This window comes from Lagopus muta, chromosome 2, assembly GCF_023343835.1.
Source record: "Lagopus muta isolate bLagMut1 chromosome 2, bLagMut1 primary, whole genome shotgun sequence".
Taxonomy (NCBI): domain Eukaryota; kingdom Metazoa; phylum Chordata; class Aves; order Galliformes; family Phasianidae; genus Lagopus; species Lagopus muta.
The window spans coordinates 58,132,085-58,152,664 of NC_064434.1; the positions used below are offsets into that span (position 1 = coordinate 58,132,085).

General features: G+C 40.9%; 1 protein-coding gene across 3 annotated transcripts in view; it reads left to right on the top strand.

Annotated features, from left to right (window-relative positions):
- PHACTR2 (phosphatase and actin regulator 2) overlaps positions 1–20,580 on the top strand; it is a 125,879-nt gene that overhangs the window by 10,780 nt on the left and 94,519 nt on the right. Inside the window, exon 1 of one of the 3 annotated variants that reach the window (XM_048937206.1) lies at positions 14,160–14,661. The exons of the other annotated variants lie outside the window; for them this stretch is intronic. Coding sequence (XP_048793163.1) covers positions 14,649–14,661 — 13 coding nt within the window. The 5' untranslated portion in view covers positions 14,160–14,648. Of the gene's footprint in view, positions 1–14,159; positions 14,662–20,580 lie in introns of those variants that run through there. 3 annotated transcript variants of the gene reach the window in all.

Below are 20,580 nucleotides of genomic sequence, written 5' to 3' on the forward strand. Positions count from 1 at the left end.
CTTCTTCTTCGACTTGAGCACCCTCTATTCAGCTACTGCTTTTATTGTGGTGGGGTTGATTAGGAAGGGTTTGGGAAAATCTGGGAGGACAAAAGTACTGACTCAGATAACAAAGGAAAATGGAGAGGGTTTAAAACGTGAAAGAACCACGACAGGAACAGCATTATTTCATTCAATTATTTGATGATTCTTTAGTGATCCCACCATTATGTCCACTAACAGAGCAAATAACTTTTTTTTTTAAAACCTAGAAAAATAATTTGATTCTTATCTGCCTCTTCCTCTTTATTTCCAACAAACCGCCTTTTGAATCTGCCTCCTTCATTCTTCAGGCTGGTATTTTTAATCCATTAGATTGTAGAATTTCTTGAAAAGGGTTTCACTCATGGGTAAACTTTTTTATTTTTTTATTTTATAAAGGATCTACAAGGAAATGGAATATTCTATTTCTTTTGCTTGTGGTTATTTCCAGTTTCACAAGGCCCAACAACACAGCTAGCTTTCCTGCTGTAGGAATAGGGAAATGGAAAAAAAAAAAAGTTGGAGAAGCGAATCTTTTTGGCTTTTGTGAGGATGCCTGGATTTATCAGTGCAAAGGATGCTACGCCTGCAGCACCTCCCCCTTGGTGACACCCCTTGCTGCCCACACATATCTATCCAAATGTTTCAGCTTCCCATCTCAAGGCGTGCTGCTGGGAGAAGCTGCATGCGCAGATGAGACGAGGCTGCTGCGAGGCTGGTGCGCTAGATGGGGCGGTTGTTATGTTGATCGACAAATGCCTCGCTGCCTGGATTGCTGGCCTTTCCTGCGAAGCAGAGGATTTAAAACATAGGCTGCTTTTGTCAAGTCACAAGCCCCACTGCAGCAGAATTAATAGATTCTGAGCCGTTTGTGTTTCGGAGATGGATACCCAGCAGAATCATTATTAGTTTCAGTGTCTTTAAACGCATACTCAGCTGTATTTAAAAGCATAAAACTGAAGTAGGATCAGATGGCACAGCATTGTTTTAAATTTCCTGAAGGCTTTTTTCTTTTTTTTTTTTTAATCCCTAAAGCGTACATTTAAATGATACAGAGTGTTTTTATCAGTCATTACTCTTCACTCAGCCCAGGTAATGCTGCAGGCTGGACATTACTGTTTGCCCCACTGAAACGGGATCTCCTTGTAGTATTGATTCTGCTGTACTTTGGTTCAGGCTTGCAGTTTCTGTATTGATCCGTCAGAGAAACTGCTGAGCAGCAGGTAGGTGAGTGAGGTCTGTTGTCTGCACTGTTTGGGAGCTATTATTCTTTGTGGGAAGCCTGTTGCCCACCTGGACATTGACTCATTATGAGAGAAGTCTGCTTTAATTAGAACCAGATTTTCCAGTATTTATACAGAGTGCTTTGACCCTACTCACAGCCAGATCATAAATGCAGACTCTTAGGCTGAGTTATTCATTTATTATGTAGTCTTCTGAAAAAGAAACCATTACAAAGAATTGGAGTTTTTTTTTTTTTCTATGTTCTGAACTTTGAAGTACTATTTTCTAAAATCAAGCTCAGTGGGATCTGTAAGATACATTCAGAAACACACATCTAGGACCTTCATTGGCATTGTGCATTGAAGCAGATGCTGCTTTCCCTGACATTTTCCTGGCCTGCTAGAGATTTAAATATAATGTATGCAGCACTAAAGGAGATATAGAATCCTTTGACTGGTTTGAAAGAGTGTGAATATAGGAATTCTTTCTCTCAAAACATGAATTCTGGAACTGGAATGACTTTCCCCAGAAGTCTAAAACAGAAAAGTTACTCATTATTTCCAATCTAAGAATTGGAATTGAAACAATTTTGTGGCTGTGTAGATATATATATATATTTTTTTTCCTTTATTTATTCTTGAAGGAGGATAGCCTGCTTAGATTTTTGCTTTTAGACTCTATTTCATTAAAAACACCCTGGTAATTCTAAGTGGTTCACATACAATTGATAAATATCAAAAATAACATCAAAGCATTCATATGTGCGAGTACATGTGCATCTGAATTGTTTTTACATGAGAAGAAATGCAAGTATAAACACCATATATATAACTACAAGTTACCAAAAGCAATTTTTCCGTGCCATATCTTCATGCTTTATTGTTTTCTAAATGTAATGTGAAAAGAACAGTCTTACGAAATTACCAAAATGTCTCTCAATAATTTATTCAGTACTGGCTGAAGTGATCATGAAAATGTCTCAGTTGTTTTTCACTGAGTCATTTTTATAGAACGTACCACATGGCCTACAAAATAATGGTATTACAATAGTACAAACAAAATCAAAAGTCCAGTAAATTACATTTGTAAGTTCTGGCCACCTTCCACAGAGATGTGCAGATTAATTTAGCATGGGGGGGGGGGGGGGGGGGAAGAAAAAAAAAAGCATCCTTACTAGCACCCTTATTAGCAGAGTCCCAGTTGAGTATAAGCATCTAGCAGTCATATACCTCCACCAACCCCTGAAGAGCCACTGTACCACCTCCAAGACTAAGGAGCCCAAACTCCCTCACTCCACAGCAACCACAAGAGATGCTTGGTGTCTTTCAGCTCCAGTGGATCAAGAACAGGCAGGATTGCTACCAGCTTTCTGAAAGCCTTGGGGCAAACTAGGTGGAAGATCTTCGTGTTGTGGACTATTGGAGTCTAGTTCCATCCAGGTCTCAAAGTGTGTAGTTGTATCCTTACAAACACCATCATTATGTCAGGACATTAACAGCATAGTAGTTTCATTACTGATTTGAATGTTATGCACTAACCTATTTTGGATTCCGATGCATTCTTGACCTAAAGATGCAATAAATAAGGTGGCCTACTTCACTGCTTGTTGCAGCCTTTATAACAACATAGCATGCAAACATTTCCTTTAATGTTAACAGCTCCAAAGTTTCCACATTTCCAAAGTGATTTAGTTTTTGATTTGGACATTAAAGGCTGTGGGAGATTTGTAGCAGAGAGTCCGTGTGTCTTAGCTAAGCAGATTAGAATGTTTGCCTATTGCACTCAACTTCTCTTTCATCAAATAAAAATGTGATAGTTAATTATGTAGTATAAGAGCCTATTTGAGGACTGGACTAGTGCAAAAATGATATTATTTCTTTAGTTACCTTTAAACATTTCTTTCTAGATGAAGCATGGCATAATTAATACAAAGTGACAAAAAATATTACTGAAGTATTATAGGACTAGTGTAGCTGTGCATAGGATAGTTGGACTGTGTGGTTGATTTCTTACATGGATAATCATTGGTAGGATTGGTCCTTTATTTAATACAGGCTCATTGAAATATACAGGACAAGCACAACCTTTTTAGGTCAACTCAATCTTCACCAGCCTATCTTGTAAACCACGTGGCAGCAGTTTGAGAGTTTGTACCATCTCAACTGATTTTTGATAACCACTTCACTTACATTGTTTGTTCTGTTTTTACAAGGCCTCTCTGTGGGTCCTTGTGCTTTGTTTGTAGGATTTTCAGGGAGAGGATCATGGAGTGGGGTTTAGTAAAAAAAGATCAAGAGCATGAATACTCAGTTTCATCACAGGTCAGTTTCAGAATGAGATATGTAGAATTGTTAGCAAGTACTTGGAAGACCGAAGTCAATCATTAAATGAGACCAAATGTAGAACAACTCAATTTGATTTTCTTCATTTGGAGGGTTAAGTAGCCTACTGAAGGAAAATACTAGCTATATCTTGATTTGACATGCCTTGAATTCAGAGGGGTTTTGAAGCTGTTGTACGGGACCACACTTTAACATGAGCTAAGGGAACAGATTAGATGCAATCTCCACAAAGTGGGTGTACAACAGTTTGATAAACTTCTCTCAAAAATATGTCTCAGTAGTTTTCTGTCAGATTAAAAGGGCATCTCATGTGGAATCTGACAGAGGGCTGTCCTTGACCCACTTCTACTCAATTCTTTAGTTTTGGTTTGAATGTAGGAATACAAAGTACCCGTGTGTAATTTGCAAACATTAGCAAGCCAGAAAAGTTACTAGCATTTGAGAGGATGACACAGAGAGACAAAATAGCCTTCACAAGCTCAAACATATTCATCATTTGGGCTGATTTTCATATAAAGCATGGGTAAAATTCCAACATGCTTGAAAGGCTAATTGCTGTCAATAATTTGTAACCAACACTATGGTTTTGCACGGATTTAAAATGAACAAGTTGGGAAAAAAAAGCTTTGGAGGGATTCTGCAAGTACCACATAGAGTGATACCATTTCATGTTTACATTACAACTGTGGGAGTTTAGAGTTCCCCAAATTTAAAACCTGTGGTCTGAGAGGCCAAGTAAGAGTAGAAAGTTTCGGAAGTTACAGCTGTGTATGATTGTGCCATATGCCCACATCTCTAAACAGAAAGAAATTTGGAGGAAGGCAATTACTGGAAGCCAGGATGCCTGTGCCTGAAAACCAAAATGGGAAATTGGAAATAAAAGAGGAAACAACTTCTATTGTAATCCCATTACCCACAGTGATTGCAGTGACAAAGGAAAAAGATATTAGAAGTGAAGTAATTGGCTATTTCAAATTCATTACATTTTAATAATTCAAGCATTATTAATAATGCAGATAAGAAAAAATATTTCTGATATTTTTTTCAGGATCCCTCTGTAGCATTCTGTTCTTCACCAGAGCAAAGCAGATAACACTTCTCTACCCTGCAATGTAAAGAGAAGGGCAGTGTAGCTCTAAAATACCTAACCACCCTTTGTAACAGCTTTAATGAGCTTTTCATATCCCTCTCAAGGCGGCAGCTTTCCCTTCACTTCTAAGTACACTCTCTAGGCAAACTCAAGCAGCATGTTCCTGATGAAATTTTGTTATTTTTAGGAATAAATGAAGCAGGATACATCGTTTTCCATCCTACATCTTTGTTGCTGCCTTGATATAAAGACTTGTGTGCAGTATTTAATTACAGCATCCCAGACTGCACACCAAATAGGCATTGCAATGAAAGTGGGTGCTATTGTAAAGGGAAAATAGAAGGAACAATGCCATACAAATGTCACTTTAGAGTTCTTTTTAGGTATGATTACCACTCCAGAAAAACAGTGCTGACTTGTTTGCAACAAAAGGAATTAAACTGCCTTGCATGACACCCTGGAGTTGGATGCTCATGTGAAAGACATATTACAGTAAACGAGGGCATTTTGGGTAATAGTTAACTGAGGAAGGAAAGACATATCACAGCCTGACCTGTAATATGTATTCAGTCCCTTTTTGAGTGTTTGTGCAATCTCACTGTTTCAGTTAGGAGGAGGAATTGTTAATAAGAAGCTCTTTGATTCCTTCATCTGTTTGTATACAAGTTTCTGTTTCCCTGAAGACAGAGGAGTCAAACAAAAGGGCATAGTTCCATTGCTTGCAGCTCAGCCCTGTTCAGCTGGCATTTGGTGTAGAAGGTCTCCCTAGATTTGCCTTGAGATGTTTTTCAAGAGTTCTGGCTTCACTTTGGCATCCTCGATCAAATTTCTGATCTTTCTGCTCTTCTTACCTAGACAGGCTTTTTTTTTTTTTTGAGAAAAGTAGCATTAGCTCCCAAGGTTTTTAACTGGTTTTATCACTGAATCTATTATAGTATACCTCTGAGCAGTTCAAGTTCTCTGCTTGCATCAACAGTTTACCTTCTGCTTCTGTGTGTAGTGGAGCACTGTTGGAGTTTTGTCTCAAGTTAAAAACCTTCAGATGATGAATTGAATCTATTACCTGAAACCACTGTGGCAGGTCATTTTTCTTCTGACATATTTTCTCAACTGTGGCCTAAAGAGCAGCCAATGGTGATATGGTGATGCAACTGTATCCTGAGCTGCAAAATATTTACTTTGTCTGTTCATTCATTAAAAACAAATTTTCTCTAATGCATATTTTCCCAGCACTTGCACATGGCACGCTTCCAGCTTGCCAGTTCGTCTGATGGGTTTTGTGGATCTCAGTTTGGCTCTGTGTTTGTCATGTAAGTTAATGAAAATGGACTCATTTTCAAAACAGTAAAAAAATAACAATTTTTACTTACTAGCTTCTTTTGGAGCAAAAATATTTTTCTAGGAATTGAAAGATACTGGTTGTTTCATTACTTTGAGGTGCATTTCAGCATGTCTTATTGCCGGTTTTAGAAAATCACCAAGCTGCACAAAATGCAGTAGTCCTCTATGCAGTACCTGAAGTGCTGAGAACATTTAACAGAAGCTTAACAGAAGTCAAAGAGAACACAGACATTTGTATAACTAACAGGGCTACTGAGGGTTAAATGTTGCACACATCAACAGGCAATTGATTTACTACATGTTCTGCACTTGAGAATTCAGTTCCTGACTGTTACTCATTAAAAATAAATATCCTCTGGTAAAAGTGTGAAGCACCTCATGGTAGTAGCTGTGATGCTAGCCTAGGTGGATCTCTGGTTGATCTAGTACATAAATATCTCACCTTGAATCAGAAAACAGCAGGTGAATCAGAAGTAGGGAAAAACATGAATTCTTTGCTTCAGGGATCTCTGCAGGCATTGCAGAGGCTGACCAACCTAAGCATATTTTGCAGTTACACAGCCTGTTCAGATTCAGCTCCCACCCGTGAGGGAGGAAAGCAATCCTCACAAACCCGTGGCAACTTGAGGGCTGGAGTAATGGTAGTCCAGGTGAGACATGTCCCCCAAATCTCATACAGGTACCAGTTGCTCAGACAGATGTCGTAACTTGGATTTTATGTGGGTGAAGTGGATACCTTCTAAGTGGAACTGAAGCTGCAATTAAGAGAGAATGCAATTCCATTTCAGAGAATCATAAAATGGCCTGAGTTGAAAAGGACCACAATGATCATCTAGTTTCAACCCCCTGTTATGTGCAGGGTCACCAACCACCAGACCAGGCTGCCCAGAGCCACATCCAGCCTGGCCTTGGATGCCTTCAGGGATGGCGCATCCACAGCCTCCTTGGGCAACCTGTTCCAGTGCGTCACCACCCTCTGAGTGAATATTTCAATAGTATAGAAATTCAATTTGTATCTAAATATAGTTAATTAGCTATCTTTTAAAGTCATCTAGAGAAACCCACTCAATCACTGTCATATGGTTGGGTTCTGCTGCAGTTCTTTTATTTTCAAACATTGCGCAACATCTGTCAGCACACAACTGCTGCTTTGTTTAATGGCAACTGCTTGTTGATGGATTTTCTTTTTTTTTCACATATAGAATGGAATACAAAAGCCAACAAAGATCAACAATGAGAATGATGTGATAATTAGCTGGAGCTTGGGAGAAGAGATAGGAAGGAAATGAACTGAAATTATAGCTGTCTTTAGTGGATCTTGCCAAGTGTCTTCTCTGGTTGGTTTTAATTTATGTTTGTTCTGATTACTGTCTCATGAATAAAGTTACAAAATTCCAGCCTCCAAAGAGGCAAAGTTTGTCTGGTGAAATGTACTGTGTGTAACATACAGACTATTCACACTATCAGTTCATCAGTTTTCAGTTTGCAAGGAAGAAGATTTCTGTCTCACTCTTAAATTTATCATTCTACTAAGGATGGAAAGCATTTAGCAATAATTGTCTAGTTCTCACTTTCCTAAATTTTGCTCCAAGTAGGAGAGAGGGATTAAGCTTGATGTCAATATATATCTCAAATGAGCTCTTCTATTCTCTGCTTAAGTCTTTCTTCATGTTTTTTACTCATACTCCTTAAAACAAACTCACATACCCAGAATCTCCCCTAGCCTTGACACAAGCCTGACCATGTTTTATGTGCAGAGATGAAGTCCAGGCCCCACTAAAATGGAAGTTTTGCTCTTGGCTCCGTTGTGCATGGGATCTCACCTCATCTCCTCAATATATTGTCTCATTTGTTTTCCATTAGTGAATTGTCTATTAGCATATATAAGGTAAAGCAGAAAGAAGATTACATTTATTCTTCTGAATAAGGTTAAATTCCCTCTCTTTTCACTGTACGTAAGACTCCAAGAGAGAAATCTGCAGAACAAAAAAGGGGAAAAGTGGTGGGCAGAATCTAAGATTAAAATCCTGAGATAAGGAGAAGGGTAAAATGTTTTGTAAATCTATTATGTGCAGTCATTAAGGAATGATAGAAGCCTAGTATTTCATTTCAGCACAAATAATGAAGACTGGCCTTTTCACATAGATTTATAGCGCTAATGTCAGAGGGGTTATTAGGTCCAATTTGTATGATAGAGGCCCTTAAATCACTCTCATTTGCCTTTCTGTTGATCTCAGTAACCGATGTTTGATTGGTGTTATCCAGAAGACACCAATTATGAAATGATGACCTCTAGAGAGAGAAGATCCACTGATAGCCTTAGTAACTTAATCATATTTGCCATTGCAATAGACACTTGCTTTCAAGTATCTACTTGGTAGCTATCAACTTGCCTATCCTCAGTTTCCAACCATTGTTTCTTACTGTAACTGTGTGTCAGACCAAACGACCTCTCTGGTGCTTTGTTCCTTATGACTCAAAATATTTGATCACTTTCTACACTGCAATGAAAGGCTGCAGCATTTATGTTCATACGAACAATCCCCATTTTGTTAAATGCTGAGAGTGAGGTGTTGCTGTACCAGCCCCAGTATGGCAAAGCCAGAGATAAAATGAGATCCAAAATTGGCTGGTTTTGTATCCAGAGCTTTGCTTTTGCCTCTTTGTGTAAAATCTGTCCAATCACAAATATTGCATCTAGACAAATATCATGATGGTTTCAGAACATGCAACGATGCTCATGCATTTTCACAGCCAGAACATTTTACAAAAAGGCTTTGTAATTGCCTAGCTCAGGTGTGTCCACAGCCCATAAAATGGGCTCTGAGTCCAGAAATTTATTTTGCATTTTGCAGAAGTGTACAGAATTTATATTCCTTCTTATTACTGGATAACACCAAGGATTATACCAGCCTGCTACTCTACAGTCATATTCAAAATTCGTATTTTGCCCTGATTTTCCTTCTTTCCTGTGCCCGAATTTAGTCTAGCACTCTGGATAGCAAAGGCCATGCTCTAACATAAGGAACTGCAACATGATTCAGTGCACTTGTTTGTGATATTTAGAGAGAAAAGGAGAGAGGTTATTTCAGTATGCTCGACAGAATTCACTTTTGTGAGCAATATGTTTTATTAACGGATGAACAGCGATGATAGCAATTGTAAATCACAAGATCACAGAATGGTTGAGGTTGGAAGGGACACCTCTGGAGATCATCTCGTACAAGCCCCAGCTCAAGTGGGGTCTCCTAGGGGACATTAACCCATGATCGTGTCCAAATGGCTTTTAAATATCTCCACTGAAGAAGACTCCGCAACATGTCAGGGCAACCTGTGCCAGTGCTCAATCACCCATACAGTAATGAAGAATACCACACCCCCATTTCCTCCATAGCCACTTTTTTTTTTCAAGTCATTTTCATTTTAGGGGCATTGTCAGTTAGTAAATAGCAGGACATGTTTTGTTTCTGAGGGCAAACACATTGCAATTTAGTGGAAGATGTGGCTGGTTGGGGTTCATGTACCCTACAGTGCATTCATGTTTGTGGTCACATCAGCAGGGCTTACAGATGTGTTGTGTTCAAGCAAACTGGTTCAAGCAAACCTCTGCAGGTTTCCATGGCTGAATGAGCAGCCAGGTGAGTACAGAGCTGCCTGACGCCACAGCAGAACTGGTGGGAAGACTAAAGGAAACAAATAAGTGCTTGCTTTTCCAGAGGTTTTCCACTTGTTCGTTACAAATACCTGCTGCCTCTGGAAGACCGAAACCAAACTCATACCACACTGCTTTCTAGATGTGAGTTTGTTAAAAGTAGGTATTGAGAAGTAAACTAGAATTTACTTAAATAGTGAAGCACTTAGAGGTGCTTTTCTTTCTTTGCTTGTATCTCCTACTCAGTGCCTCGCTTCATGACATGCTGAAACCTCTTTCTCTACCCCTCCCCATGTCTTTGCCTTCCCTCCCACTGCCTTTGCCTGCCTGCACTGTGCTCCACTGTGCCAAGGCCCTTCCTGCTCCCTCTGCAAACCCATCTGTGCTGTGAAACTTCCCACCTACAAAGACCACACGTTGCTGTCTGGATCCCACTCTCTTCTTGTTTTGTATCAGTTTAAATCTGATGGCTTTTGTGGAGCTACTTCTCCCCTTGCGGCTTTAGAGAAGAATCACAACTCTGTATCTAGCTGGGCTGCTCAAGGATAAAATCCGCCTGGGGAACACAAGGCTCCTGTTGTTTTCTCAGCAACATAAAGCTTTCTCTGCACTTAGAGTAGCAAATTAACATTTCCAAGTTGAAATGTAGCTTATTCCCAGGCAGTGAGCATTTCTGCTTATCCCGGTCCTGCTCTAAAACTCTTCTACCTATGTGAGTCTGGGAGAGAGTGTTTGGCAAACACTTCTGCCACTGATGCTGGAAATTACTGCTGAGGCTTTGTGAGAGGCCTCAGCAAGAAAATGTGTTCCAGGTATATGGTTCACCACTTCCCCAGGAGGCTTTCCTTTTTGCCTCACAATCTTCAAGAATGTGCCAGGGGAGCGGTGGTTTTCATATACCTAAGGCCTGAAGAATGTGAGTAATAATCGAAAGTTTTGGTGTGTTGTACAAAGCATCCTTTTGTGGTAAGAGGCAATCTTCATTACCGACTGTGAGACTGGGGTCTGTCTGAGCAAAGTCCATTCCTCAGCCTTCGGAGTGTTCTTCTCTCTCATTGTGGAACTACCCCACCACGAGCAGTGCAGATGGACACTTCTTGGAAGGAAACACCTTTTGAGGGGCCACAGATCCCAGATACTCAGTAGTCGTTGGCCTGGTACTCAGTGGGTACTCAGAAGAATCACATGAAGATGTGTGTTTAGTGTTGGCATTGACTATAAAAACCCACAGTGTCTAAAAACAAGTATAACTTCTCCCAGAGACACCTGCACAATTGCTGCTGTGTGGGAAGAAACAGACACAGTGCAAGTGAAGTGAAACATGTTGCCCAGAATGGAATCTTACCCAGTCAGATCCTTGCGGTGACAAATCCACTCCCAACCAAGCCAGATTCTGCATTTTCTAAATGTATTCTTGGGTGTCTTTGTCATGACCGGAAACACCAGAGCTGAAGCTCTGCATTGATTCCAAGGGTTTGTCGGCTTACAGTGTTTGTGATGGCTGGGCATTGAGATATCTATTTACCCTGCTTTCTCTATTTACTTCTTTCCTAGGCATACTGCTGAGCCTTTGTGAATCCTCATTGATTTTCCCAGGAGCAAAATGTCATTACTGCAGCAGGCTGTGTACATCAGGTACACTGAAAAACAGGATCGTTAGGTGGTTGTGTCATTAGCTGTGCTTCTAGTGTACTTCATAGTGCTTTCACCCAAGGAGGTGACACTGATTGTCCAAGTTAGCTGCTTCATAGGCCTTTAATGCAGTGCCATTAGGTCTCACACTGCCTCTAGCATGTTTATCCCCACACAGGTTAGGTGCAGGGAGCAGCACAGCACAAAGCGTTCCTGCAGGAGGCCCGATGCTGGAGGGGCTTGCACAAAATCACTCGGCAAGTCCCCAGCTGAGCAGGATTGAACCCGGGTCTTTGGGCCTGTGGGTGAAATGAGTGGTAAGGCAGGACTTTCTCACAGCTGAAGGAAACTGTGCAATGGGTTGAGGGCTGTGAGACTTTGGGAAGGAGGAGAGAAACCTTTGGACTGCTTCAGGGTTGGTCTTCTCCATTCCTGTCCCAAACTGTCCTTAAGCTGACTGAGATGTTGGGGCATCGTGCAACTATAGATTGTGATGTGGTTGTTCTGTACTTAAAGATTAGATAAGTTTATGTATGAAATATACATATATTTACCTTTTAAATATCATTTGCAACCTGTACATTTCCTTTGCCCATCTGCAGTCAGGAAGATATGGCTTTGATCTAGTATTAACTGCATCTGATCGTGCACAATTGCTAATTCCTATGCAATAGTCTAATTGCCTACAAGAAAAAAAAAAGTCATGTATTTTGTGAAGCTTTCTTTTTTTGGAAGATTTCTGGTGAGATATTTTCTGTTCAGACAGCAGAGATATAGGTCACATATCATATTAATTTTCCATTTATAGTTAGCTTTCAAGAGTTAACAAATGATTACTTGTCACACAGCCCTGATGAAGCACCTGAACTCATTGCTTATCAGGCTGTTGCAACTCAGACTTCTACACTTTAGTTAGCACTTAACAGTCACAAACCTCAGCTGATCTAAGGCTGTGGTTATATCTGAACTGCATGTCAAGATGGGCCCTGGGCACACACTATCATCTTCTAGGGCTTCTTCAGCAGTAAATTTGTGTGTGGGCAGGAAAGGGGCTGTGGTGTGCTCCCATAGATCTGCTCCTCCCTGTGGCTGGATACCAGCACTCTGTGGGGATGACATGTAGGCCATTGGCTCTGCAGATGAAGCTCAGACATGGTATGCATGGTACTGGAACCTGCTTGCCACATTCAAACAGTCGCTGCCTTGAGCTCTTCTTTTGCCCTAGGTCAGAGGAGGTGCAGCTCTGCATCTCCCTTGGGCTCCTGGGCACAGGATCTTACCCATCTGTGTCCCCGGCCACCGGGCTTGGGACTGGTTTCCTCCAACTGCACTGTTGCCCGGTGGCTAACTCAAGTGTGTAGTCCAAGTGAAACTCAAAGCAAACAGGTTGGATTCAAAACCAACACCTCTTAGCTTTAGCCAGCACAAAGCTTTGTCATACTTGCTAGGATTTAAGATGCATTTATGCCCTTCTGCCCTTCTGTGAACTGGGCACGCTCTGGGCAGACACCTGATGGCTCATCTATCAGGTGTCCACCTTGCCTCCTCCAGATTAGTGCTCCAAGATTTCATCAGATGCACATAAACCGATAACTTCCATTGTCTCATTAATCAATTGTTATTAACTGATCTACGATCAAGCAGGCAAATAAGCTCCTTACTGGTCATTTTTAACTTCTTGCACTAATGTGGTTTCAGCTATCTGAAACACAGTGTAAATGCAACATGCTCATGACAGCTGCTATTTTTTTTTTATAAGCTCTTTATAAGCCACTTATAAATAGAACCTTAATATGAAGTGTGACAGATTTCTAGTCTTTATTCTCTCCTTAGCCCTCCAAGCGCTTCCTTTCCATAATATGGAATACATCCAGTGTGCCCTAGATATTCTCCATTCTTGCTGATGACTTTAGCTCTCAGCCATTGATTCTCTCCAGTTTATCGTGCAAATAGATCAGGGCTGCAACTGCCTTCTCTTTGAACATTTAAAAAGGATAAATAAGATCAGAGGGGCAGTGAAGAGGTGATGAAGATGGTGATAGAAGATGTATTTTGTTGTTCATGTGATGCAGCTCTAGTCTGAGGGGTTTCATGTCAATATGCTACAGATAAAAAATAAGTATTTCTTTTCCATTGCAATGGAGAGAATTGGAGTACCTAGTGAATTATTTAAAGAAAGGAAAAATATTGTGAGGGCACTGTGACATTTGTGTAGCATTAGTGCTCTGTGGCATTCTGTTTCACCAATGTACTTTGCCAAATTCAGAGTGTATGATGGTCTCCCTTACACTGCTGAGCAAACATTGTAGCACAAAATGCTCTGCTTTGGGTTACATATAACATCAGTGGCAAAATGGGACTGGAACACACATTTCCTGGTGCCTTCCAGGTAATGCTTCCCTTCACTCTCTACTGCCAGGAAAGAAATTATTTATTGTATATATATATATGTTAATTTATAGGGAGGAAACTCTCAAAGTGCAGGGAGGAGAAATGTTTAGAAGTCTATTCTGGTTTTGTTTGTTTATTTCTATGCGGTAAAATTCTATGCATCAGAGACCTGCATGGTATCAAAAGTTTAGAAGCAGTATCCGTTAATCTCAGCATGTGTCATTCAGATTTCATTGAGCCTTGTCTCTGCAGCAGTCAGCGTGCTGTTACTTTAACACTGAAAGAAGTAAAGCCCTGTTGTTGCTTTTCACTCTTTCCTTATATTTAGCTATGAAAGTATAACCATGGATGCCTCGAGACAATTCATAATTGGCATCTGCTGTGTTTCTCACAGACAGCAGGGAACATCAGGTGCAGAACTTGTAGGATTTAAAGCACAGCCAAAGCTGAGGGCTGCAGATTGTGCTCTAACCTAACGCTTCTCAGCCATAGGTTCCTTTCCCTTTATTTCCTTAAAACTTTTCTGTTGCGTCACTGAAAAATCATAGCCCCTTGCTTTGTAATCATACCCCTTTTTTATTTAAAGTTTTGCCTCCTTTCTCATTAAATACATCCTCATTAATGTTCCTTTTACTTTTCAGAAACATATATTCAGTATTATAGGCTTGGAGCTCTTTTGTTTTCTCCCCGAAGAGGTAAAACCCTGGGGAATTTAAGTATCTACTTGATAGGCTCACACAATCTTAATCAGCCTATAATGGAGCTAATGGCTGTTTGTCATCCTTGGAGATATAAATTTCCTGGTGATGTCTACTGCAGTCAGTGCATGAAGTATGCTCTGACTGCCAGCAAGGTCTAATAACCAGGAGAAGGGCAGCCAGCTTCATTAGCGAGAGGGAGACTGTGCCGGCTGCTTTTCTGGATAACTCCGTTTTTTGAATGCTGAGGAGAGAAAATGGATAATGCTGGTAAGTGAAATAAAACAGATCTTCCTTCTTAGCGAGGCTACGGGGTTCGTTTGTCTCCTGTCTCACTTGCTGCAGGAGATGTGTTTCTTTAGCCTTTGAGGCTCCTTCCATTTCAATGTCCTTTATTAGAGCGAATTTCTATGTGTAAAATGTGACACACTTAAGTTTTTAACCCTTTGACAGTCAGCTTTTCTGTTTTAAGTCGGTGTTTCCTTGAAATCTGAGCCAAAACTGTAATGTAGGATCTGCCTTTTCAAGGTTTTCAGTTTAGTTTCGGAAGCTTTATGCAGGAGACGTGAAAGGAAGGGAAAATGTATAGCGTCAAGTGGGAAAATATCTTTCACAGATTGCAATAGGTGTGTGGAGGTAACTGCTGGAGCTAACCAAAAGTGGGTAATGCATTTCTTGTATCTGCAGTTTTATTTGAATCTTTTCTATTCTTTCTGTTTCCTCTCTCTTCTATTTAGAACATAAAATTCTGCATGCATTTGCACTTTTGTTTTCTGTGATGTTCCAACTTTAGATCATGCATTTTTATGCCGAATAATGCACTGCGTGGCTTCTGAGAGGTGCACACAATACCAGCATTGCATATGTCATAAAATGGTTTATCTGCATTTTCCTTTTGCATTACCTTGAATCCCAAAGCATTGCAAAAAGTGCTTTCTGTGATGGGTATTTTGCATGTTACTTTGACTGCTGTGAAAGCGGAACATTTCAGCGTCACGCTTATTTATTGAGACAAGTACAATTCATAGTGGGATACAGAATTTACAGCACACTCAGTGCCCTTTGAAACATTCTCAAATCATCAGATTTGTCTGATGTTAACCTTCAAAGTGATGTTCACCTCCATAATGTATGGGAAAAAAAAAATTGTGGTAGATTTCAGAGATGACGCTTTAAGGAAAGCTTATTTTTGTGGTTTTATTATTATTTTTCATATAATTCAAGCAAAACTCTTGCTTGTGCTTGCTAGGCTGTCCAGGTCAATTTCGCCTCAGGTGTATTGTCATCAACTTCTATGACAAACAAACTCCTGCTCATGTTTATATAAAATTCAAGACCAAAAAAACCCCCACTTTTTCCAGAAACTAAAATGTTGGTGTCATGGAAGATTACATTGCTGGTACCTGTGAGCTTAGAAGCTGCCCTGCTCTTAGTATGATGAACATTTCTATGAAATAAGTAAGATTATAAATACTTTTTGTGCTTGGTGCAATCTTCTGAGAGGACTTAACCTAATAAATGGTAATGGCGTGTGCTTGATATTCTGTGACGAGGCAGAATTTTCCAGTTGGAGGAAAAGGACTCCTCCAGCATGGAGTGCCTGTGGGCAAGAGATGCTCTGAGCAGCTAAACCCTTCTGGTTTTTAAACTCTCCAGCATCAGCAACTAATGCTATTGAAGTCTTGACAGAGCTATTACTTTAATCCAGCTATAAGAATCTGCTCCAGAATGAGTCACATTCATTTCAAAGACCAGTTTTTTGGGGGGTGCACAGGGAAGCTGGTATCTGAAAACCATAGAAACAGATTTTCCTCTGTGTTTATGTATATATATTTTTGCCTTAGGAATGATCTGGTTTTCTTGCGATCTGTAAAATTTGGAAGTTAGAATAAGTAAGCTTTGCTCTCTGTACAACTTTACCAACTAAATTCAAAGCCTCTTATATGACCAATTTCCTGAAGTTTCCAGATGTTTGGTTTTTCTATCATGCAGAAGCAGTGACTGATGCTCTGCTTCTTTTTTTTTTTTTTTTTTTTTTTTTAATAACCATTTATATACAGTAGAGCTCTGCTGAAATAGTGGAAGGAGATTTGAGGACCAGTTAAGAATATCCAACAGCTGCTGCAAATAAGACTCAGTGAGAAGGCTGATCTGTTCCCAAAGCATCTGCAAAGAAATTTTTAGGGTACTTGACCCCTAATAGAAACCAATCAGAGCCAGATGCCAGCATGGGGAGTGCTCAGCAGGCACCCCTGAGGATCTGGCTGTGCCCCCTGAATTTCACAGGGATGTGGGTGCACTTTTGAATGTCTTATGCTAAAAATCTGGGCACTCATCAGCTGGTGATCAAACAGAAAAGACTGGGATATCTGGAGCCATAAGACCGTCTGCCTCATTAGTTTGTTCAGCAGTAGTTGGCCAATTGAAAATGTAAACATGCTAATGTATACCAACTGGATACCTGCCTGGATTCTTCTTAAAGAGATGCTATTTCTGGCAGCACAGAACCACAGCCCTAGCTCAGCTGTGAGCTTGAGCTGCTGAGTGTTAGAAATAACAATTTGGTTATCACTGTTGGTGAATCAGGCCTTTGTTATTACATTCCTCGTGCTGCCAAAGAGACTTTCCAAGTCAGACTGTGGATAATTGTTGGGCAAAACTCCATCTCCTCCTCTGCATAGCAGAAATATCATGGCTCGTATTCTGTGCCATCATCAAAGCCTTTTTTCTGTCCAGAACTGTTATCTAAAAAGATCAGTGTTGCTAATAGGTCAGCTGTTTGGGTCCATGGTTTCAAGAAACTGTGTTTTCATTTAGAGACTCCTTTCATTTAAAAGCTAGATCACGTATTTTTAATCTGTGCCACTGAGACAGCCCCACAACATTGTTGTCTCGTGTGTTCTTTTAAAAGCTTTTTCTGGAATAACAATAAAATATTCATCACTGCCTGCATGGTGTGTCAGGGCAGTTCTGGCAGTGTTTTTTGGCTTGTTTTGGCAGCGGTTGTTCCTGACAGTTTGGCTGCAGGTATTCAGCTGTGAGGCTGCCTGGCACTGGGGGGGGGGGCGAAGGTTTGCATCCCACCATGCAAGATTGGCCCAGGCCTGTGGCTGAAGGCAGCACTGGTACAACACTCACTTTAAAACACAAAGAGAGGGCTGGATATAACTCATGGGAATGAAAGAGAATATAAAAGTGGCAAGGAACTTGTGTGGCAGGAAGAGAGGAGCTGCTGAAACAGATCTGTTCACAAGCGATACTTTTTGGGGGATTTCCTGTCAAGAGGGGGGGGTCAGCACTATCCCCTCTCCCAAGAGCTCCTGTCCAGCATCTCACCTTGAAGTAGGCAAGTCTCATGATCCATAACCATATACAGGTGCCAGGGCAGGGATTTTGACAGGGGGAGACACACCACAGCCTTCAAGCTAAACCGAGAGGCCTTGTTTCATCTTTCTTGGGGTTTATGTGGCTTCTTTGTACTTGGAATATTATTATAGCAGTAATGAGCTAGCTGTCGTTAATTGTTACCCTGAATTATTTCTGCCCTATGGCTGGGCCTCCCAGTAAATAATCTATTTTAAAGGAACCAGAAGTCTTGTATATTAAAACTCTTATATACATATATGTTACATATTCAGACATCCAGCAGCCCAGTGAACTTCTCTCACCAGTAGAGTAGAGTTGCTCATAGCCTATGCTTAGTTGTGGTGGGACAGGGTGAATAGCACGTGTTAGCTTAGCCTTCTTTTGCCCAGAGACACATGTCACAGGAAGGCTAGGAGACACAGGAAGCTGTTTGCTAAGTCCTTTGCTTTTCAACTAATACGTCACTTTTGTCTTTCAGTAAGTCAAAATCACTTATTTAGCATCCTTTAAATATAGGACTGGCAGGATTGAACATTGGTAAAGAATTTGATTTCAAAGATACCTTGTTGTCTCTTACGTGTATTTCAGGCAAACGGTGCACACCTTAATAAAATGTAAGGGAGATAAACAGTTAGAAGAGCAAGCTGAGACACCTCTACTACAGCCCAGTTTGTCTGTGTGCAGAATTAGCCTACCCAAGTCTCATAGCATGTTGTAAGGTTCATTTGTTGCCCATAGAGCAGTATTAAACACTTTGGCCACCTATGGCTTAAGCTTGGCTGAGTTGTCCCTATTCTTCCCTATCTAATTTGGAAACCTATTGGGGAAAAAAACACTTGTAATGGAAATAGTGTCAATGTAACTGCAGGTTTTCCAGTGGCACAATGACAACTCCAAATTCCAGCAGCATTTCCTTTTCGAAAGGACAACAGCATCTCCTTTCTCTCCATCCCACACTTCGGTATGAGTTCACTCACTGTCTTTGCAAAACGTGGTTATCAGTGGTGCCACATTAACTTTTATTGGGCTTGTGTGCTGTTTTCTATAGGTCACAAAATGGCTGAACCTGGACAATGAAATACACAACAGAAATCATCTTTTTTTATTCTACACTGTATATCTTTATTTGTTTCCTGTCTGTACTCATGGCCTCTGAGGCAGATGCTGTAGTATGTCACAGGTCACCATCTCCTAGAAAGTTGACTTTTTTCCTGACATAATTTTAGAGTAATACTCACGACACATGCTCCTTTACCCAGAAGCTGGGAGAGTGCATTTATAAACATTTTCCATCAGCACTAAATTTCCCTGTGAGTCTGCTGTTCCCAACTTGCTTTCAAGTCTGTATACAAGTAGCCTCTGAGTAAGTCATAGAATGATAGAATGGCCTGGGTTGAAAAGGGCCACAATGATCATCAAGTTTCAACCCCACTGCTATGCGCCAGGGACGGGGCATCCACAACTCCTTGGGCAACCTGTTCCAGTGAGTCTGGAGTAGTCTGCAGTAACTTACACCAGAAGCAAACAAATGATGTGCAGGATCAAAATGATGGTGCATCTTCTAACTTAGTAATGGTTCCCTCATGCTACCTAGAATGACTCTCAGGTAACCTTTTAGATAGAAATACTGTGGTTGCATCGCACACAGCATATTTCAACATCTATTCCAGTTTCCACACCACATCTTTTGAAGAAGCGCCACGAACTCCATCCATATGGTTTGGAGAAATGGTGTAATGCAGACTCTATTTTCTATTAGGCTCTAACTTTGTTTTCTGACAAAATAAATAAATTAGCAATCAGCCTATCAGGTATATATGTTATATTTACATCTGCTGATTGTGGCAAAATGCTTTTTAAACTCCTCCTTCTGAGCTCTGAATTGTTACTGTGAAGAAGGAAGCATTGTGTGCGGTCATAGAAACCCATATTATGCAGGCAGTGTTTCCTGACAGGCTTGTAGCAACCACCAGACCATTGCTGCAGGAGCCAATCCTTTTAAGGGCACAAGGAAGTCATTGGGAGGGGAAAGGTTGTGTTAAGAGGCGCTGGCACAAGTCGCTCAGAGAAAAGCAGCCTGGGCTCCGGGGGCTCCAAAGGCATCAAATTGATGGGCCTGAAGTTATCCACCAGGGGAAAAGTAGCACCATGTGACTAAAGAGCAGGTGGCTGATAATAAGGACCCTCTCCGCTGCTGTTTAATCATCGTTCATTGTCTCTCTCCATGAATCTTTTCGGAAATTTGATCCTTAATTATGGAGTGCCTTGCAGGGGTATTGCTTTGGGCTCTAAGCGTAGACTGGATGGAATTTTACCAAAACGTCTTTTTCTGTGTTCCCCTCTCATTATTTAACCGTTTTTAATATTTTCACATAAAATGTTTATGAGACCTCCTCCCGAAGTATAACTGGATAAAAATAAGTAGCTTAGGACTGTAAGACTTCCTAACAACCTTCCCTGGCAGGCAAAAGCAGTTTTGAGTGAAGCAGCCCCATGGCACTCCAGTCACTCCTATGGCAGGAGGAATCTGGCAGACCTGAGAGGCGGGAGACAGAGCTGTGCAAGAGGCTCCCACTAGTGCTGCTGAGTGGCAGTGGGCTGGGGGAATGGGTCATCCCATTTACTATCCCATGCCCAAGGAGCACTGTGGGCTTGGTTGTGTGCACAGCTTGGCACCAGAAGAGATACTGGAGACACCAGTAGAAATCAGTAGAAAAGTGTTCTCCCCAAGAATGCCACAGGGCAGTGGTACCAGTGTTGGGGCTTCTCTCAGGCAGTAAAGAGTGATGGCTTTGGATATGGTCAGCTGCTTGTGTCCTGGAA